The sequence below is a fragment of the Notolabrus celidotus genome, chromosome 16, assembly GCF_009762535.1.
Source record: "Notolabrus celidotus isolate fNotCel1 chromosome 16, fNotCel1.pri, whole genome shotgun sequence".
Lineage (NCBI taxonomy): Eukaryota > Metazoa > Chordata > Actinopteri > Labriformes > Labridae > Notolabrus > Notolabrus celidotus.
In genome coordinates, this window is record NC_048287.1 from 9,062,145 (window position 1) to 9,083,750 (window position 21,606).

At 40.3% G+C, this 21,606-nt stretch overlaps 1 protein-coding gene across 1 annotated transcript; it reads right to left on the bottom strand.

Moving 5' to 3' along the window:
- Positions 1-535: 535 nt before the first annotated feature.
- sacm1la (SAC1 like phosphatidylinositide phosphatase a) lies at positions 536-19,736 on the bottom strand. Its single transcript, XM_034704811.1, has 20 exons — positions 19,629-19,736; positions 13,802-13,899; positions 13,388-13,462; positions 13,181-13,308; positions 8,333-8,482; positions 7,544-7,603; positions 7,346-7,379; positions 6,893-6,994; positions 6,515-6,600; positions 6,315-6,401; positions 6,166-6,234; positions 6,005-6,084; positions 5,793-5,891; positions 5,572-5,710; positions 5,133-5,202; positions 4,947-5,019; positions 4,776-4,869; positions 4,230-4,322; positions 4,083-4,140; positions 536-3,021 (listed from the first exon to the last, which is right to left on the bottom strand). The coding sequence occupies exons 1-20, from the start codon at positions 19,655-19,657 to the stop codon at positions 2,885-2,887; spliced, it is 1,761 nt and encodes a 586-aa protein (XP_034560702.1). The 5' UTR covers positions 19,658-19,736; the 3' UTR covers positions 536-2,884.
- Positions 19,737-21,606: the final 1,870 nt, after the last annotated feature.

Here is a 21,606-nt window from a genome sequence, read left to right on the forward strand (position 1 = left end):
TTTAAAAATGATCATGCACTTGTTATCTTGAATACAAATTAACATTTCTATTTTGTTATCTTGTTCTTCATTCTTGTCATCTTGCTTTGGGAATCTTGTTTGCACAAGATTCCATGTCTCAAAATAGAAAATTCTTCTTGCGTTATCATGTTTGAAAATAACATCTTGCTCTAGATATCTTGTCCACATTATTGTTTTTTTATCTTGCTACACAGTACGTGTTTATTGAGCTCTTTTGAAAACATTTTCACCTCATTATTCCTCAAACAAATTAACGTTTTGCTTTAGTAACCCTGTTCTTACATTTTTCATCTTACTCTGGTAATCTTGTTTCACAAGTTTTCATGTTGCTAGAGGGATATTTTTTTCTTCTGTTACTTTGCTGAAAAAAATGATCATCTTGCTTTCGTTATCTTGTTCGCATATAATGTCTGTCGAATAAATTCAGTTGTTCTAGTTCAAAGAAAACAAAGGCAGAGAAGAGAGCAGAGCTGTGAAAACAAACAAACAAAACAGGTCAACGTTAGGATGCTGGTAAATTTTAAGATATGAGATTTATTTTCCCACAACCAGCGCATAGATTACAGATTTCTGTTTGTGTTTTAATCCCAGAAAATAAAAGATACAGAGTTTAAGATTTGGAGCCATGTACTTTTCACTTAGTCTTTAGGTCTGAGATCCAAGTTTAACCACTGTAAAAAAAAAAATTAAAAGAAAAAAAGAAAAGAGAAATGAATATAAAATATCAGTTTGAGTTGAAAACGACAAACATATCTATTGTTCTCTAGAAACTGTAAAACACATTGTTTTTGATGTGCTTCTGAAACATTGAGACCGGGTTTTACAAGAAACTGAACAACAAACACGATGAAGACAACAGACGATGGCAGCAACAGAAACATTATGTGTGAGTATTTTAACTGTTTCAGTTCCAAACTGGGACGTCTCTTTATTTCAAAAATGTTCAGATGATAGAAATTAAACCTACACTTAAAGGACGTCAATAACAGAGTGTCTGTTTACTTGATTAAAAACCACAACACGTGATAGTTAAGTTATCCAACAGAGGCTTTTAGCTGTTTAGACACAGAGCAGCTTTCAAACCACACTTAGACATTTTAGGTCAACACCGTTAAAGTCTTATTCTAGAAAATAATAAATAAGCCTCGTTCCAAACATCAGAGCAACTGCATACATCTGCACTTGGTTCAGAGATTCTAAAACAGCTGCTTTGTTTCCTAGAAGCTGGGTTGGTAAAATTATACTCAAATAGCTTAAAGGCTGAAAAACAGGACAGTGATCTCAGGCTAGAAATGATCTCACAAGGGAAAAAATAAATGTAGACTGAAGAATATGTGACTAACAAAAATACATCAGCCTGTGTTGATGAAAGTAGCTCCCCACAGGTGAGTGAAAGTGAATTCCTTACCCTGAATCAGGCATACAGAGCTCTTAACTGGAAACGTATTTCTCCACTGTTTCAAAAACACAGATCAGAAGAGCGGCAGATCTTTTTGGATTTCTGAACAAAGTAAAGATGCAGAGAGTCGCTGCAATTTGGAACCAAGCTGAGAAAACAGAAGCCACAACAGACACCTGATATAAACAGATCACATGTTATGCAAAGTGCAAAATCATCAGACACACTGTAATTAAAAGAGCTAAAGAGGAAGACGTTTTCACCCCAGCTACACACAGATCAGCCAGATATTTAGATTTGTAAGGCTTTTACATTCAAAACTCAACACGTACATAAATACTGCAAAGAGATCCATCATGTATGTTTCAATGTGCAGTCTTCAGTGGGACTGTTTGGGGTTAACTGAGGTGGTAAATAAATGCATTTCATTAGGACACAATTCTTTAAAGGATCTTTAAAGCTGCAGTATAATCCCTATTTTCATATCAATAATGAACAGAATGACGCTGATTAGAGAGGAGTTTTTTTTTTTAGACGAACCAACATGAATTAATCACTGCCTCTGAAAAGAATTGGACTTCTCTCAGCTGGGAGTTATGGGTTCAGCTTGATGTTGAATCTATTAACCGACCGGACATCATCAGGTGATGAAGTATTCTCTCTGGAGTGACTAAACTTTCTGGACATGCCTGCTTCAATGAGCAGATAGCAGATAGCAATTTAAGCTAATGTTCTTTTCAGCACGCTGTATTGTTTACAGTCCAATCGGCAGTGACCGTCTGTTCAGATCAAAAGAGAAGAGAAATCCATCCCTCCAGATCAGTCTGCAGAATAAACACCATCATTTATTGGTTCAGTTCATCCCCCTGGTTGAATATCTTTTGATGTAGAATGTGTGAGATAAGTTTGGGTCAAAATGAAATAAAAATTAATGCAGCTTTAAAAAACCCTTCACAGACGTTCTCTGTCCACGCAGATGTTTAGTTTTATGTTGGGTGAGACCTTTGCTTGTGTGTCTCTCTCACTCTGCTGTAGGTTTCTATTGTACATGTAACTCTGGAACACTAACATTAATATCTTTAAATAACTTGGTCTAATTAACCAGAGTGACTGACCACCTGTGTGATGACCTTGGACCTAAAGATGTGTAATAGAGCATGATAGAAAAGAGCCTCTCCTGACACGTTTACAGATATAAAATACTAATGATGGTAAACAAACAAGAAAAGAGCAGTAGTGTGAAACAAAGTGCCGTCAAAGATCCCCAACAAAGCAACCCAGAGACCGTGTGAGGGAAATGTAGGACTAATGATGTGAGTGCAGCACACCAGGAGAGCCTGCAGAACATGACAGAGTCTGGATGAGAGTCTGGAGGGCAGCAGATCAGTCCAAAGAGTCCAGATCTGAGGAAGAAGACGACGATGAAGTTGATGATGTAGAGGTATGTGATCCTCACACACACTCTCAGTCTATCTTCTCCTTGTGAACCAGTTTTGGGGCGTCCACAAAGTCCTGCCCGTTGAACAGGATGATGGTTCCAGTAATAGCACTCGCTGCTCCCCAGAACATCACGTACGCCAGAGCCTCCGTCCAGGTGTCACCTGAAACAAAAAGTCAGTCACCATTTAGTTTCCTGGAGCAGGAAGTGACTTTGATGAGGCGGCTTTGTTTACATTCACCTGGAGACTTATTTTAATCTAAAACAGATTCAAATACATGTACCTAATGTATAAATAACTGTACCCTTCTCAGAGTGTCCTGTAGTATAACCTAACACTGAATAAGACATCTTTCATTAGGACGCTGAGGAAAAGTAAACAGAGATTGTAGCGTGTACGGAAACAGGCGACCCGAATGTCATGGGGGCCCCACTGCCCTCAAGCGTTCCAGCAGAGTATTGCTGCTTGACACCGACACATCGACACACAAGTATGTGGTGCTCACGTCCGCGTCAGTCCCTGCTGTGTAGGGGCGACGCAGAAGTATAAACCAGCCTTAAAGCCTGGTATATACACCTGTGTTGAGTCTACGCCGTAGCTACGCTGCAGTGTCCTACATACAAGTGTGATTGAGTGTCCGCATCGCACTGCAGTACTCTGGCTTAACACAAGTAAGCAGTCTGATTTCTATGCTTGTCATATCACCAGTTTCTTGTTCTGCTATGTTCTCTGCTTGTCTGTGCACAGGAAACCATGGAGACTCACATCAAGCCATGCTACCCAGGGAACCAATCACAGGGCTTGAAGACTGCGTTGTTTGCACGTGTGGTTACATTTTGAGGACGTGCACATCAGACAACGTACATGGGCTACATGGATCTACTGCGTATGCTGCGGCATGCATCGACCCAGAAGTATAAACGTAACGTATAAAAGTATTACGGCTGAGACCAGTTCTTTTACACAATCTCAGTTTTTTTGGTAAATTTCCCCAAAAAGTGAGGAGACATCCTGGTTTTGTTCTGCAGCAGTGCTTCTGTTTTTCTGCGCTGCATAAAAATGACAGTTTAAAAACTACATTCAGATCTTTTCAGAAAACTGTGAAGATGAAGTAAAGGAGAAAAATGAAAGTAAGACAGTTCGGACCTGTTTGATCCTAACTTTGGATGTCCAGTTACTTTGAATGTGCAGACATAAAGAGCTGTACACTGAGGAGCACTCACCAGCCATCAGGAGACAGACGATGCACATAGAAAAGGCCACCAGCATGACGATTGGCAGCTGTAGAGACAATAGGATAAAAATAATCAGACAGACGGTCTCATTTAAGCTGCTGCTGCTGCTAACAGAGAAAACTCTGATAAACTGACCGTCAGGAACTTCCAGTCCTTCTGCACTCGTAGAGGAGTTGGGCCGTCGGACTCATCAACAGCAAAGTTTCCCAGAAACAAGTCGATGGAGTCCTGGAATCATTAAAAACCATTAAGACCTGGACTGATGAGCAACACTCTGAAAATCACATCATCCTCTTATTGGAGTCGTTTTACAGGCAGGCTCACCAAGGGTATTTACGTTACGGTGTCCTTCGGACAAAAGTTGACCTCAATCTCATTAAAATACTCTGCTGCAGTTTGAAATCAGTCTGTGGTGGTATTCATTAAATTTGCAGATATCTGAGGTGATGTTTCCTTTCTGTGTTTTTAGTGCAATGGACTGCAGAGCTCTGAAGTCAGGTAGAGTTACAGTTGGTGTTGCATCATAGTCGGGGGCGGGGCATCCACGTGGGGGAAACTAAACTCTCACCCAGCTTTCAATGATGCGAATGCAAGGATATTAAACTCTGATGCTAATGCTCACAAGCTGTCATGTCCTACATCGAGTTATCATTTCTGATGTCATCATGGCGCTGACAGTACCTGTCTGAATCCATCAGAGAAGTTGTTTTTGTAGTATCTGATCATGGAGTTCCAGCCGTCCATCAGCAGCCCCAGCCTGGTCCTCTTCCCCGTCCTGATGGAGAAAAAAGCTCGGATTAAAGGACTCATCTGAGACACTCTACAGGTGTGTGTGATGTCACGGTACTGTACCTGGTGAAGTCTGTTTTCAGGGCTCCAGTTCCTGCATACTGCACAGCGCATGCATTAGCATTGTCAGCCCATGCTGTTAGAGGTCACACACACACACACAGACACACACACACAAACACAGGTTAAATATCTGTTAATGACACAGGTACATGCTAACAGCTAACGAGGAGCATGTGAGTTTTTTACCGTTTTTGTAGATCTTTTCGAACTCGGCCTGCTCCTCAATTCTCTGACCCACGTTCAGGACGCCCATCCTCTGTGGGAAACACACTCATGATCTCACTGAGCTTTATCAGCATGAACGAGACGATGACAATAATGAAGCATTGATAGTATTCACGTGAATGCAATAATGAAATACACACATAAAACAAACAGATATAAACTTGATTGTTCTGTTTTAATTGTTAGAGTATGTCTGTCTCTATGTTTTCAGGTCCACTGGCTTTGCGGTGGCTGGCTGTCAGTACTACCTAGAAATCTAGAACGCACTACGCACTGCATACTGCATACTGCATACTGCATACTGCATACTGCATACTGCATACTGCAAACAGCCCATGGCTCTTTTCGAGGGACGTCTTTGCTTCTCTCATACTGCTGAACTTTGTGGAATGAGACGCACCTGGAGCTGGGACTGCAGGGAGCGCCGGGCCAGCAGACTCTGGATCACATTGGTCCGGTCCAAACAGTCCATGCAGTTACTGCGAAACACACCTCTCTGTTGGGCCATCGTCTTCTCTTCGGAGTTTACCATGAAGTAACTACAAAGGTTAGAAAGTGTGAGTGCACTGTAAGCTCCTTCACAGTACTGCAGGGCAGATATCATCCCACAGGTGAAGTTACCTGTATTCATCCTGTGTCTCTGCCACTGTGTCCACTAAGATCTGCAGGCGGTCCCATCTCATCTTACTGCACTCTTTGTGGAAGTCGAAGGCGATGTAGCTGAGGACGAACAAGAACACGTCTTAGTGAAGGTAATATAAACTGCGGGTAATTTTCTCGAGGACTCTCTAGCTGGTGAACAAACAGCTACAGAGAGCATGGAGGAAACTTACTTCAGCATCCCATTGTTCATCCCAGACACCATCTTAGCAAAGGCCTCTTCTAAAGGTTTCTCCGAGCCTTTCTGGTTCACCTGCAGACAAAAGAAATGAAAAATATGTTTCAAACACATAAAAAAACACACGTTATACAGAGCTTGAATACGAGTCCTCACCAGGTTCAGAATGGTTTGTTTTCCATAGATGAGCAGCTGAGAGTCAAAATGTCTCTGGAAACCATCCATCTGTGCAAAGATTCAGAGGTTAGGGTCAGAGTTTGACTGTTTCTAAAAGCACACAGAGAGGGTTTGACGTCTGCTCTTACGTGGTTGGTTGTTTTGCTGATTATAGGTTTAGGTTTGTATTTCAGGTTGGGTCTCTGACTCCAGTAGAAAGGCATTGAGCCTCGTGTCTGCAGACAGAAAGACAGAGTTTATATAACAAATCATTTCTGATATCTGTAGACTGAAACCTGCAGAGAGTGATGTTACATCAGCCAGGTACAAACAATCTCTCTTACTCTACCTGTACAAATGAAGCCTTTGCTCCCTCGTACAAAACGATCTGCTCCGTCTCCACAAAGTTCGCAGCGTGGCCTTCAGAGTCGATTCCTGTGCAGACAGCAGAACAGAACGGCTTCAGTCAGGAAAAGATCTCTTACAGGTATCAAAGTCAATGTTTTGGTATGAAGCACTTCTGATGAATGCTCTTTAAACTCTGGGTTACAGATAAAGTTAAACAAACAGTCCATCCAGGCTCATGTGTGCTCATCACTGAGTCTGTTTCTGTAGGAAGGTTCTACCTGTTGAAGGAAGCGTTTCTTGCTCCTGGTGGATTATTGTTGGGTCTCTGTCAATAACATATCAAAGAGTAAAGTCTAGACCTGTGTCGGTGGGTTTTTACCTCTGACATAGTATCTGACTCCGGCCCTGAAGCAGCTTCTCCTGGAGATCAGGATCCACTCGAAGATCTTTCCATTTATACGACACGGCTTCATGACGATGACTGGGCACACTGGGTCAAGGAAAGCTCTTTAATATCATATTGTGTTGGGTTATTTATGCTTCTACTGACAGGACGGCTGAAGAGAGGAGAGTGAGGGATGACATGCAGATTGTTGGATCAGAGTAAACACAAAGAGATGAAGTGATGAGGTTTTACATTTGTAAATGTTGCACATTCATCTAAAAGTATATCTGATTGTAATGTAATATTCATCCCAAGGTAATTTATCACGATTCTCTTAATACACTGCTCCTTGTTGGTGATGAAGTGTGTGTCACTGTGTCAATGCCAGTGTGCCAAGCCAAGCTTAGGAGGAGAAATCATAATCTTAAAGTTCAGTGAAAAGGATACAGCCATGGACCACAGGGAGAGCAAACCTATGGAGCTGCAGGGACAAAACAAATTAGTGATTCAATAATATAAAAAAAACATATGCTGTAAGTAAACAGTCAAAGTGCATGTGAGTGTGAGTGTGTGTGTGTGTGTGTGTGTGTGTGTGTGTGTGTGTGTGTGTGTGTGTGTGTGTGTGTGTGTGTGTGTGTGTGTTACCTCAGGTTGTGCAGCTAGCTCTCTCAGGAGGTTTCCGTTCCACACAAACCTCTGATCCGCCTGAAAAAAAAAACAAAGAAACACGACTGGCTGAGTGACATTAACACTTAACATTTAGATAACCATGTTTACTGTCATGTGCAAATATTTTTACTACACAATCTTCATTTATTAATTAATTAATATATATATCTATTAATTAATGTATTTATTCATTTATCTATCTATCTATCTATCTATCTATCTATCTATCTATCTATCTATCTATCTATCTATCTATCTATCTATCTATCTATCTATCTATCTATCTATCTATCTATTTATTTATTTATTTATTTATTTATTTATTCATTTATTTATTTATTTATGTGCTTTAAGCCCCTATTTGATGGGACAGCTTGAGAGAGACAGGAAAGGTAGGGAGAGAGAGTGTTGGATGACATCACCCATTCATATCAGGACCAGCGTGAGGAGGACTGTAGCCTCTGTACGTTAAGTGCCTGCTTCACCAACTGAGCTAAACCTTGAAAATCACCCTGAATCATGTTCAATCTGTTCCAGTGACTTTTATCATCTCTGTTACTGTTCATTATAATGAGCTGATTATGATATTCAGAGTTATACATGTTTGTATTGTGTTTGTGCTTGTCATGAATGGGGGATCTACTGGAAAGGCTGATGTTCCACTTTTAGCCAGGTGTACTTGACAAACCAGAGAGCACATGGCCGATGTGGTGTGAGCGCCTCACCACCTTGAATAATTAAAGCACACAATGTGTACTATCTCACCCTCTCCAGCAGACTCATCTCCTGGAAGTCGGGGCTGGTGTTGGCGAGTCTTTGCAGGGTGTGTGTGAGGTCAAAGTCGGTGCAGAAGTAGAATCCGTCTGTGGTCAGCACGTTGTTGATCATGGACAGGAAAGTCTTGTTCTCCTGAGACTGAAACAAAACACACTTTGAGTTTGACGTTGCACTTTGCTGACTGTGTGGAAACTGCAGACTGACCGGATACCATCTATCCTGACTCGCATATAAAACCTTCATTCAAGAAACTGCAGTTTTTAACACATCCACATGTGCTTCAATTCTCGCAGCCGGAGGTTGCTGCTTGATCATAACAACATAGGAAATTTTGATGACTCAATACTGAGATTATTTATGGATGCCAACCAAAAAGATGGACATTAGACAGTTCTCTGACTTTATGAGGGCCTAAAGGATCCAGATGCAACATATGCTGGTATAATAATGATGGAGAGTAGGGATGTACATTTTAAGTATTCTTCGTAAACGATATTTGGAAATATTAACGATGAATTATCTCTGAATCATTAAACATAAACATCGATGATTTCCATGTCAAAAATAATGCCAAATGCACTTATTTCCCCTAAATCATATTTTCCTAAGCGGCACAATGTATATAACTGACAGTATTAAACAGCTATAAATCATAATGAGGCATACAAAATGTTAAACACTGAATATAAACGTGCGGAGCAGGCTCATAATCTCTGTGGACACAGTCATATAAAGTAAAGGCTCAGTCTACAACACGTGGAAGAGAGCTGAACAGAAACATATTTCAGACTCAGTGTCCAGTTTTCTGTCTACTCGTTCTTATTGAGAAAAATAAACATATGAAGGTGTCAGGTGTCAGTGTCATGTTCTTAATGATACTCTATTCATTTTTAGCATCCCTAATGGAAAGAGAGGGAAAACTGTCAGGACCAAGTAAATGTTGGTTGTGAGTAAATGTCGGGAGAAAAGCGCCCTCTCTCTCACAGCTGGAGTGCTTCTTTAGTTTTCTTATTGATCAAAAGCTGACAGCACATGTTTCTGGAGGAGGGATGCTAAATGTTAGAGAGAGAGAATTTCAGGAGGCCAACCCCTGGCTTATTATATATAAATTAAAAAATTAAAATTTTTTAAAAAAGACCCTCCCATCCTAACCCCAACTCCAGCCCGACCCCAAACCCATCCCACAATCCTAAGGTAACGAACATAATATATGCTAAATAAATAAATAAATAATAATAATAATAATAATAATAATAATAATAATAATAATAATAATAATAATAATAATAATAATAATAAATAAATGAAAAATAAAAAAGAAGTTGAGGAACGAACTGAGTAAACGCTGTCATGATACATTAATGAGGAAAAACTGGAGGTAAAATAAGATGTTAAAACTTAACTCAAGAAATTAAGCTCACCAAAATAAAATAAATTACTAAGATAATGAAACACTAAAATATTGAACCGGTAAAAGAAACTGAGATGCTGTAATTAAACAAGTGACTAAAATTTGAACTAGATACTAAAGCAGTAAAAGCATACTAAATATTGACCTGACGATATTTCAACATCTGGATGAACTACTAATTAAGTCCCTGTACATGAAGTCTGTAAATATTTCTTTGACATTATAATCAGGAGTTAAATCAGTCTGGAGCTGTCTGAGGCTCAACCCCTGCTCATGTGCCATTACACACATCCTAATCTGGACAGGCTGCTCTTTGCTAGCTCGCTTCAGGAGGTAAGCTAGATATAAACAGGGAAATCTGTGTCACAGCTGTCATGAATGGGCTCCTCAATAAAATGCTAAGTGTCCCCTCCACATCCAGCTCAAAAGGAAGAGATGCTGACCGCTCCACATTAGAAACAAAACAAGAACAAACTGCACGCTGCTGCCGAACTTTACAAGCGTTTACACTTGAATACCATGAGGGCGATATTCTTTGTGAATTAAACCTCAAGACGGAGCAAACAGCAAAGGCATAGCAGGACACGAGTCTTTAGCTCAGCTTTAAATCAAGGTGCTGTTCTTTAAAAAATAAGAATGTAGATGTTAAATCTGACAACGTCATCACTGAAAGCTGCACACGTGCTGCTGCACAAAAAGTAAAGCCTGAGAGGTGCAGACAGAGTGACCACGAGGTTCATTGAGCATCAGTTTAGATCCCAGTTACAAAGTGTTGATGTTTAACATGCTGTAGGTGAAGATCAGAGCCCTCCCACCTGTTCATTCAGTCATATAAACTGCATACAGACTGGTGTGTTGTGCTCTCTGAGCTTCTAATAGGATCAGGATGCTAAGCCAGTTGGCACGCAGAGTGGAGCCTCATCTTTTCACTGTTCACTCACACTATGCTCTCAGTCCGGCAGGTCTTCACTTGTCTTTATAAGAAAATCATGTATTATCTGCTCATTACGGAGGTTCAGGAGGTCACTAATCTATTTTAAGTCTATTCTTAAAATAAACTTCTATCAGACAGACTTTCCTGACTTTACTTGAATAGACTTTTCTTCTGTTCTCTTCATACATTTTGTGTATTTGTTTTGCTCTTTCTACTCTGTAGACAGTGTTTGACCCTGGTTGACCCTCATCATTTAAAGCTTCATTTAGTATAAGTGCAACAGGATCAGATCCAGCAGCTGATGATGAATAATGCACCTCCTGCTTCACTGACATCAGATCCTACAGAGTGATCCAGATTGAAACATGAGGACTCTCTCAGACTGCCAACGCCTGATACAAACCACTGAACCCGACCAAGAAGAGAGACCAGATACTGACGAGCAGAAATACAACAGGAGGAGAGATCATTTGGAGAAAAGAAATGTTTAAACTTTACACGTGGATATGTGTGTTATAGTATCTGACTTTAAATCCTCTATTTCTAATGGTCTTCAAATGTTTGCTTAACTGGGTGGCTGAAGATAAACAGGCATCCTGATACAGCTACGGAGGTAAAACTCTCAAACTCAAGCAACAAACACATTCATGTTTACAACAACACAATGTACACATAGAGCTGGATACTGCAGGTGTGTGTGTGTTGTTGACTTTTAACCAACAGAAGGATGAGGTGTTGTTGAAAATGGGAATATACAAAATCTAAACATCTTCCTTGAGCATCAAGGCGACATACACTGAGACTCTGCTGCAGCACTGTAACAAAGCCCCGCCCTCATTACACCTGTTCTGTATAACTGAATCTACAACGGAGTAACGGCGGTGTTCCAGTGGGATTTACACGAGACGCACCAGGTGTGAACTAACATTTGGAGCTTCACACACAGCCCTGTTTCGTGCACATAGCTCTGTTTCTACCTCTGATGGCAGCTCAGCTGCAGAACAACCTCATTCCACCATCACGCCTCTGTGACAGCAACACCGACAGCGAGATGCAACAAGGGTTTGATGGTTCTGTTGTGAACTGGCGGTATACAAGGGGTGTATGACAGAAGATGTTTTGCATGTGTGCTTACAGGCAGGTGATACAAAGGGCTCTTACACACTGCCATTTCGAGCCGGGATATTTACGTCCCTTAACGCACAGAGGTGTAACGGTGGAGCAAAGTTGTTCCACCTCTGATCCTCCCTCTGACGTGGTAACAGAGGCAGAATGGCGGGGAAGAAGGCGGCGGTGTGTAGCATCAGAACCTGATGTCCAAGCGCTGTTGCAGAGTTGCAGTAAAAGGCTAACAGCACAGTGATCACTGCTTTATGTGCCATAACAAAAAGATGCTCTTGGGATTTATCAGCTGACTTTTACTTTAGATGAAAGGTTGAATACAAAGTTTGCAAGTGATGCTTTTATTGTAGTTTAATCACAGACTCAGTTTAGACTGTCTATGACATATCCTCTGAGGCTGAAGGCTAAAGGCTGATTTATACTTCTGCATCTCCCCTACGCAGCAGGGGCTGACTTGGACATGAGCCCCACATACTTGTGCATCGATGTGTCCATGACGCGCAGCAGTACTCCGCCGAAACGCTCAAGGGCAGTGTTGTCTCTCTGATAGCCATTCGCCTGCTTCCGGCCCTGCTACGATCTCTGTTTACTTGTCCACAGCGCTTCAGAGTGTGATATGTTAATCTACAGCTGATACATGTTACTGTTTATCATACAGACACGATTACAGGGAAGAGTAGAGAGGAGGAGATGAAATACACGGCTGATGAGCTGGGATCCCGGAAGTGCTGTAAGTGCTGGAAATACAATGCCGCTGAGTGGACCAATCACGGGGCTTGCGGTCCGCGTCGATTCTACGGCTAGTTACATTTTGGATGCAACTCGAGAGGAGAGAAAGGAAGTTGGAGATGAGAGACGACACCTTAGAGCGGATAGTTAGCTGCACTTGCATGCAGGCCTTTGTGAATAGAGATCAATTAAAGCTAAACCATTGTCATACAACCGAAGACAGGATAGGATTTTATCATAACTGATGTGTTTCCGTTATTTGCCCTCTTCATGCACTGTTTTTCTGTGTAACAGAAACCAGGACACCACTGAGACTAAAATCCAGTCCCCCTGCCCTGAGACTCTGCAGCTCTATGCTAAATGTGTGGTTGGAGATAAGGAGCTTGAAGACATGGTCGACTACATTTGTTTACTTAAAATTGCATGAGCTGCAAAATGACAACTCACGTGGTGGTAAGGCTTACTGACTGGATCTCTTTTTTAGGGGTTTAAGACTATTTGATGATATTTGTACCTAAAAAAAAAAAGAGGAGGCTGTAGAGAGACATAGAGAGGGAACAACATGCAGCTCAGAGCAGAGAGTTAATAACAAACACAGCCTCTGTATATTGGGGGCACAACTCCTCGACCTCTCACTCACCTGTATCTCTGACAGGTGCAGCACCGTCTTCTTGTACGAGATCACATCAAAGTCCACAGCTTTCCACACAGCGTGACCCAGCAGGCTGCCCACGTTCCTCTTCCTGGTGATGACGATCAGGTACATACCTGAGAGGATGAGGTCATCAGTCACAGACGTCTGATCGTACACACGTCACACATGATGCTGTGTTACAGCGGTACCTACCTGCTACCATCCGGATAGTTCCCATGATGCCACATATCGGCCTGGTGACCGCAGATGGAGGAACATCTTTTTTACCTGTGAGAACACCAGACAGAGAAATGTTCAAACTTTCCATTTCGTCTGGATTAAAAACGTCCTGCAAGTTATAGATCATCAGTAAAATGACAATCTGCTTAAAGATCACCTTTTGCACAAATAACTAGAGGACTACAAACAGTGGTTTAGTGCTGCACAGAAACAGATCAATGAGTACAATGAGAGGCTGCAGTCTTCGTTTAAAAGTGCTTTTGGGAAGGAGAGGTTAGACGATACTCCTGACGTGTGATAAAGCTACATTTGTAGCATCAAAACTGTTCTTGTGTCCTCGGTCCATGAACATATATATATAGATTTACTGTAGGTGTAACTCTCTACCTGTGAGGGTCATCTCATTAGAGACCCGGTCGATGGCCAGCACAGCATCAGCCCCGTCATCACAGGCCTCGATGAAGAACTTCTCTGGGGTCGTGTGCCTGCAGGAGGAGAAGGAGAAAGTTAAATAGGTTCAATCAAAGCTTTAAAAAGTTCAGTGTCACACATCAAGCTGTGGCAAGAGAGGAACTTTCCATCTCTCCTACTGCTTCAGTTCACAGTAACACGTTTGACTGCTTTCACTTGTCTCATAAATGTTGCTCTGTCCTTATTTCCTACTCTCCCCGATCATTTCCTGAGACAAACATTACTCCTGCATGTTTCAGTGAGCGTGCAGATCTACAGGAAACAGGTGGACAGAGGGAGTTAAGAATATCTACAGATATCACAACATCTCAGAAAAACCATCATCTAAAGGTTTCCTCTGACATCAGGACCGTCAGGACCAGAGAAGGCTGAAACATTCATTTACCTCTGTGAAAAAAACGCAGTCCAAATGCAACTGGAAAGAGCTTCAGGATCAAACATGTTACTTTAACAGATTTAACTACTGTGAAATGATATACACAAGCCGGCTTTCACAGCAGCAACTTAAAAGATTTTACTTTTTTTACCAAACACAGGTTTTCTTTTGCCCCTCAGTCTGAATGAAAGATGTTTCGGCCAGTTCTTTCTTCATAGAGGTGGAAATCACAGGCCAGCTCACGGTAAGTTATGATACGATACAACACATGGACCACAATAGCGATAATATCCCGTTACAAGGATTCTGCAATAATTGACTGATCATAAGACACCCAGATAACGATTAGAGCCGTAGGGTATTGAAAAAGATGTTATCATCATTATAACGATACATATGAAATCATTATTCCATTTAAATTTAAAGTCAGATTTTTGGTCCTGAGTAAACTTTGAAGAAACCAGACAGTTTGTTTGTTTGTATCTGGATTTAGTTTTCTGATAAGCTTCTTGAATCCATCATTTTTGATAGTGTTAACAGAAAGCAGGTCTTTTGTGTCGGATGAGATTTTTCTGAAGTTTTAGTTTGTAGTGCAGTGAATGCATAATTCGATAACATTAATTATCATGATGGAATTTTTCTCGACAGATATATAACAAATGTTTGAGTAAATTTGAAATATTTAAACCTGTAATTACACCTGCCCACTGGAAAGGGAGGGGGCGCTAATGTGCCTTAGACGCTAATTGTCACCTAATGCTAGACAGAAGAAAAAGAAGACGGCATTGAACAGCCAATCATGTCGCAGGGTGAGAGGTAGGCGGGGCTTCAAGACGTTTGGAGCGAGATGTAAACACAGCTGAAACGAGCGACAGCGACACTGAAGAAAACTCAAAACCTAGCAGCTCAAAGCAGAGTCGTTAGTCTGACACTGTGTCGACTCTGTGTTAACTTTAAACCTATTACTCTTCATCAAATATACTTTCAGGATGAGGGTAAAGGAAGAACACAGAGACAACTTCTGCTGTGCATTTCTAACACGTTAAATGTCCACCGTGACCGTAGTACAACTGATAACCGTATGACCGTGATGCATTCACTGCACTGTGGGAAACAACATCACTCTGCCTGTAACCCTTAGTAACCTTACAGGGGAGTGCACAACTCTAAACAATACTCTATAAACTGATACACAGTAAACAATTTGATATCTTTGTTATAAATTTAAATAAAAAATGCAAATAAGCTCAACCTGAGAAAAATAAGAATCTACAAACTGAAACTTCACAAAAATCTCGTCTTACATTAAAGACCTGCTTCCTGTTAACACTATCATAATTGATGGATTCAAGAAGCTTGTCAGAAAACTAAATCCAGATACAAACTAACAAACTGTCTTCAACTTTCACTCAGGACCAAAAATCTGCTTTAAATTTAAATGGAATAATGATTTGATATTTATCGTGATAATTATCGATATCTACTGATATTAAATATTTTATCATGATAACATAATTTTCAATATCACCCAGCTCTAACAGATTTCATATTAAACACCAGCCGGTCACTGTTTCAGATTTGATCTGCAGTAATTTCAGATGGGAAAAACGTCTTCATTTAGAAAAGATGATGGTGCCTGTGGATGTTTTGAGCAGAGTGCAAGATGTTGAACAGATATAGAAAAGTGCTAACAAACCAGGCTGACTGCTGTGCCTGCAGCCATTGTTTTTTTAATCTGCCTCATGCACGCAGATATCTGCCACCGACTTCACAGTGTCAAAAAAAACATTCTTCCTCTTTTTATAGTCAAAAAAGTAGCATAATGAACACAGATAGAATCAGACTTTTCAGTCCTGACATAGAAATGTAAATGTCTGTCCTTGTGGCAGCGCTCTGTTTTCAAGTCTGGCCTTTCTAATAATAATAAAAAAGGAAGGAACAGGCCTCCTCTGTTGTTTTGGATCATTTGGATTGATTTGAGCACAGAAGCATCTGTTAAAGCCGGGATAACAGCAGGAGAAGCTGAGGTTTTTTTTCAGAGGGAGAAGAAATTCTGAAGGACTCTCACAGAGGAAAGTAACCTGGAGGGAAAATCAGCCCCATCCAGGTCGAGGAGAACCGTTAGAAAAAGAAAAGGAGAGCACGATTTATATTTACTGTCTCTGGATGTGAAACCTTTGTCGTGACCTCCGACCTCCCTGTGCGGACCACCATTTCCTTTTGTGGGAACAGTTGTATAACACACTAAGCCCACCATCATCAAATCACAGTTCACCTCGGGCGAGGAGGTTTCTGCAGCAGCTGCTTGAGTAACACTGCTAGCTTAAATGAAAACATGACCTCGTGTCGAGCCGCAGTGACGTCTGCAGTGCAGGGCGAAGCAGACACACAAACACAAACACTTCATTGTTCCTGCTTTAATCCAGAGCCACTAAACATTCCTGAGCCATACCAGCAATATGTTTCATAACAGAGGAGACAATAAGTAACACTAACTCAGGAGGACTACAGCAACTTTGTGCTTAATCCATCTAATACAGCCTCAACGCCTTAACAGTCCGGACGTGGGATCAAATGTTCATACAAGCAGAATGGTTGGTGGTTTGTAAATCATTTAAAGTCTATATTTGACTGATATTAGTGCAAAAGCAACAAATCAGATGTTGGAACTAAAAGATGTTCCTGTTTTATGAAGTATAAAATGCTCATTTTAAATTTGATGCTAGCAACACGTTTCAAACAGTCGGGACAGAGACGACATGTCAGTGAAAAAGTTCTGTAATGGTTAAAAAACAGCTAGAGGAACATCAACCAATGAGGTTAATGATCAACAGGTTAGTCACATGACTGGGTCTAAAAAGGACACTCCAGAGATGCTGAGTCTGTCAGAAGGAAAGATGGGAAGAGGTTCACCACTCTGTGAGAGACTGCATGAGCAAATAGTTTGAGAATAATGTTCCTCAGAGTAACATGACAAAGAATGAGTGGATTTCATCATCTACAGTACATAATATCATTAAAAGATTCAGAGGATCTGGAGACATCGCTGTGACATAACTCTGTAGTGGAAATCACTGCATGAGCACAAAATCACATCTAAAACCATTGTCTGCAAACACAGTTCATCACTGCATCCACTAATGCAGGTTAAAACTGAACCATGCAAACAGGAAACCATAAACAGGATCTATAAACACCGGAGACTTCTCTGGACTGAGCTTGTTGAAAATGGACTGAGGGGAAGTGGAAAACTGTCCTGTGGTCTGATGAATCAAAATGTGACATTCTTTTGGAAATCAGGGGCACTGCATCCTCCGCTCTAAAGGGGAGAGGGACCACCAAGCACGTTATCGGCGCTCAGTTCAAAGCAGCATCCCTGATGGTATGGGGATCATAAGAGTCCATGGCATGGGTTGCTTACACATCTGTGAAGGCTCCATTAATGCTGAACTGTACAGGTTTAGGGGCAACACATGCTGCCATCCAGAAAATGACTTTTTGAAGATAACGCCAAACCACATTCTGCATGTGTTACAACAGCGTGGCTCTGTAGTAGAAGAGTCCAGGTGCTTAACTAACCTGATTGTAGTCCTGACTTGTCACACATTGAAAACATTCAGATTATGATGAAACGAAAAATACGAAAAAGAGGACCCTGAATTGTTGAGCAGCTGAAATCCTCTATCAGGAAAGAATGTGACAACATTTCACTTTAAACTCCAGAAACTGGTCTCCTGGTTCACACACGTTTACAGATTGTTGTTAAAAGTCAAGCAGCAACCTCCGGCCGCAAAAATTGAAGCCAATGTGGGAGTGTTAAAAACTGCAGTTCATCTAGTGTCCGCTTGAGGCTGGTGAGAAACCACATACACACCAATTCAAAAGAGACGATATTTACAGCAGAAATAAACATGTATAAAGCCTGGTACAAAAAACGAGCGTAGTCTGGATAGCTCATTTCTTGATGTGCGCACACATGTTAAAAGTTGAGTGATGTCACACAGCTGTAACACGTCCCTGTACAAACTGTTTGAAACATGTTGCTGACATCAAAGATAAAATGAGCATATTTTTCAGAAAACAATAACATTTTTCAGTTTCAACATGTGATATGTTGTCTTAGCACTGTTTTCAATCTAATATAGACTTTACATTATTTACAAACCATCAAACTCTGTTTTTATCAACATTGTGTACAGCATTTCACTTTTATGCAACTGAAGTTGTATAAACCTAACAGGTTTTCTGCAGGTTTTGTCAGGGTAGTTTTAGCAGAGGTGAAGCCAAAATTGCTGTAAAAGTATTACGGTGCACATTTTTTAAAACTGATTCATGATTAAAATATTTATCTGTGACTTTTATCCATCTGCACATTTCTGTTGGAAAGCTTTTACTTGGATGTGTAAGGTGCATAAACTGATGACTCCACTGTGAAATACAGACAGTGGATGTGACAGTTAGGACAGACAGGTAGGACAGGGTGGGTGACTTGCCTTTATAAAGGGTGTGTCTGTAAAAGTACACAGAGATCTGTCAACTTAAGGAAAAGGTACACACAGACACGGCGAAGGGTAACCGCCACCACATGTCAGAGTTCACAGCTGAAGAAGTTTGATGAATAACTCACTAAAGCTTCCTTTATTTAGCTGTCACATACTCATCTATAATTCAAGCTGACAATGATGATATGAAACAGGGGTGGGTCCAGACTTTTCTGGATCACTGATTCATTAAGGAGTTAGAGGAGTATTAATCCACAATTTCAAGTACTAACAAACTAACATGAGCAACATTTGAATACAAAGAAGGAGAGTGCTTAAGGTAATTTCATCACAAGTCCCGCCTCTGACAAGGCAATCGGCCAATTATACTTCCGAAGTTTGGGGCGACAGATGATGTGGCCGGTCAGATACTAAGGCACGGGGCCGTGCCATCCTGACCCCCCTCTGGTTCCGGCCCTGATGTGAAACAAACCCATGACGCTAAATAACCTGCTGCTGCTGCTGCTGCCTCTAGCTAACGTTAGCTCTACTTTCTACATCCTTCAAACCCAACAATCCTCCTCCTTACAACGTTCAGATGCAGCCGCATACAGATCTGTCTGGTCTATATGAATGTGCCAGCACGTATGTTAGATAATGAATGAGCGTGCAGACAAACTTGGCCGCTTCCTGCTCCACCAGCTCAGCCTGTCAGCGAACTTCAGCCGCTGTGTCATCCGACAACACGAGCCAGCAGCGCCGGTACATCCTCGAGTACAGCCCCGCTTTAAACCTCTGTCCGTCACTAGCTGTGCCTCCGTCTTTTGACATGTTAAAAACATGAGAACAGTCCTAAGAATCCATTCACTTTAGTATTTGTACTTACAAATTGTATCTCTCGTAGGCGGTCGCCATCTTCGCTCCGTCTACCTGACCTCAGTGACGACAGCAGCAGCGAGAGTGAGTTCAGGGTTGGTTGCCAGGTTTCAGTTCTAGTAAGCAAAGAAGGCGGAGTTTTTACAATCCAGTCATCCCGACAAACCAGAGAGAACATGGCAACCCTGAAAGGCGTGACGATGGGTGGTACGTGTGGATCAGTCAATGCTGAAATATGAACCATGGAAAATCTTCATTTATTTTATGAATGCAGTTAGTTTTAATCTTTCTGTATCGACATTGAACATGCCTTTGATATGATATGTGGGAACAACATTTAATTCCAGAAAATAGGTGTTATTTTTTATTGTTAGTGGGGTTTTTTTAAGTAAAAGGCAAGAAGGAAAAATGTACATCCGTGACTGCAATTAGTCATATAAAAAGAAAACCAAATACTTACTAGTTCATTCATCACAGCAGGAAGAAAGCTTTGAAAATGAAGAGAATTGGCCATTTCTTTAAATTACATAAATATGAGCTTGATCCATATTTCCGTATTTATATATTTTTCAAATAAGCTAACAATATATGACATGATATTATAGAATATGATATGTAAAAGTCTATGTTAGTAATTTAAAAACCACATGACTATGAGAGTATGGCGCCCCTGAAGGTCAACTCCACAAAGATTTCATGAACCCGAAAAACATTTCAGGGAACGCCAAAAAAAATGTCAATAAACAAAAAAATCTTCATGAAACACAAAAATAAAAACATTGCAATTAAAAAAAAAAACACAAAACGTTAAAATATTTCTATATATTTTTGTTAATAAAAATTTTGTATTGTTTACCAAAATATTTTTGACAGGCCATATACTGTTTATGCAGTTGACCTCAGGGCCACCGTACAACTGTTTATGCAAGCATTTGTTTTAACTGGCTAGGATAAATAAAAACATTAGAATCAAAGTGAATTAGATAACACATTGGTGACGTTTGAGTTGTAATCTGCTCAAAGAATCCACTCTTATTTCCTTTTTGATTTTAAGTGCTGAAATATTTCAAATCTGTCAAGTATGTTTCCCTTTCTGTTAAAGAAGTTAGTGATTGAATGAATATATAAAATTAAAGATTGAAAGTAAGAGCAGCTCATTGGCTGAGCTGATGGTGCCGGTTGTTTTTATGACCTTCACTTCAAACAATTTTCATATGCAAACTGTTTAAAGACTGTAGTTTCAATATAAACCAAGAAATTCAAGCTAGACAATATATTTACAGCACACATAATTTCAGTCATACATATGTAAAAAGAGTAAGGTACTGTACATCCTGTAAATAACAAACATACACAAATCTTTCTAAAGCAAAAAACAAGCATTTGGAGTGCCTGGGATTTAAAGTGTTAAACCTTTTCAGTGGGGAACACAGAAACTCAGAAAAAGAAAAAAAGATGTGGGGGAAAAGCCTTTACTAAACTTGCAACTTCATCATTAAAATGCTTTAAGGTTTCCACACTGCAATAACAAACTGAATAAAAACTTTTTAGTTTTCCAGAAGAACGCCTTTGCTTTTCTTTTTTTCACGTTTTCAAAACTGAAATCTCCATAAACACTTCATTCATGAGGGCTTGACAATGTATAAATGAATGAAATGAAATCTTCAACTAGACCTGTAACTCAGAATGAAATATACCCAGAGATAACATGTTGATATTAATAGATACATTTTCAACGCACAAAATAAATGGTGAATTGGCGGAATAGAACTGATGATAGGGATAGATTAAATGTAATTAGGAAAAGTGTGAAAGTTAAGAAAAGAAGGATCCTTTGTTTTTCAGAGACTTTTTCTCAAAAATACAATAAGCATAAGGTTTTGTATACTCTTATGTATGCACAGATGTGGCTATTGTTAAAACACCAATTTGTGAATACTGTTTTTGTAAACATATCAAGAATAATATTCTTTTTGGGGATGAATGAG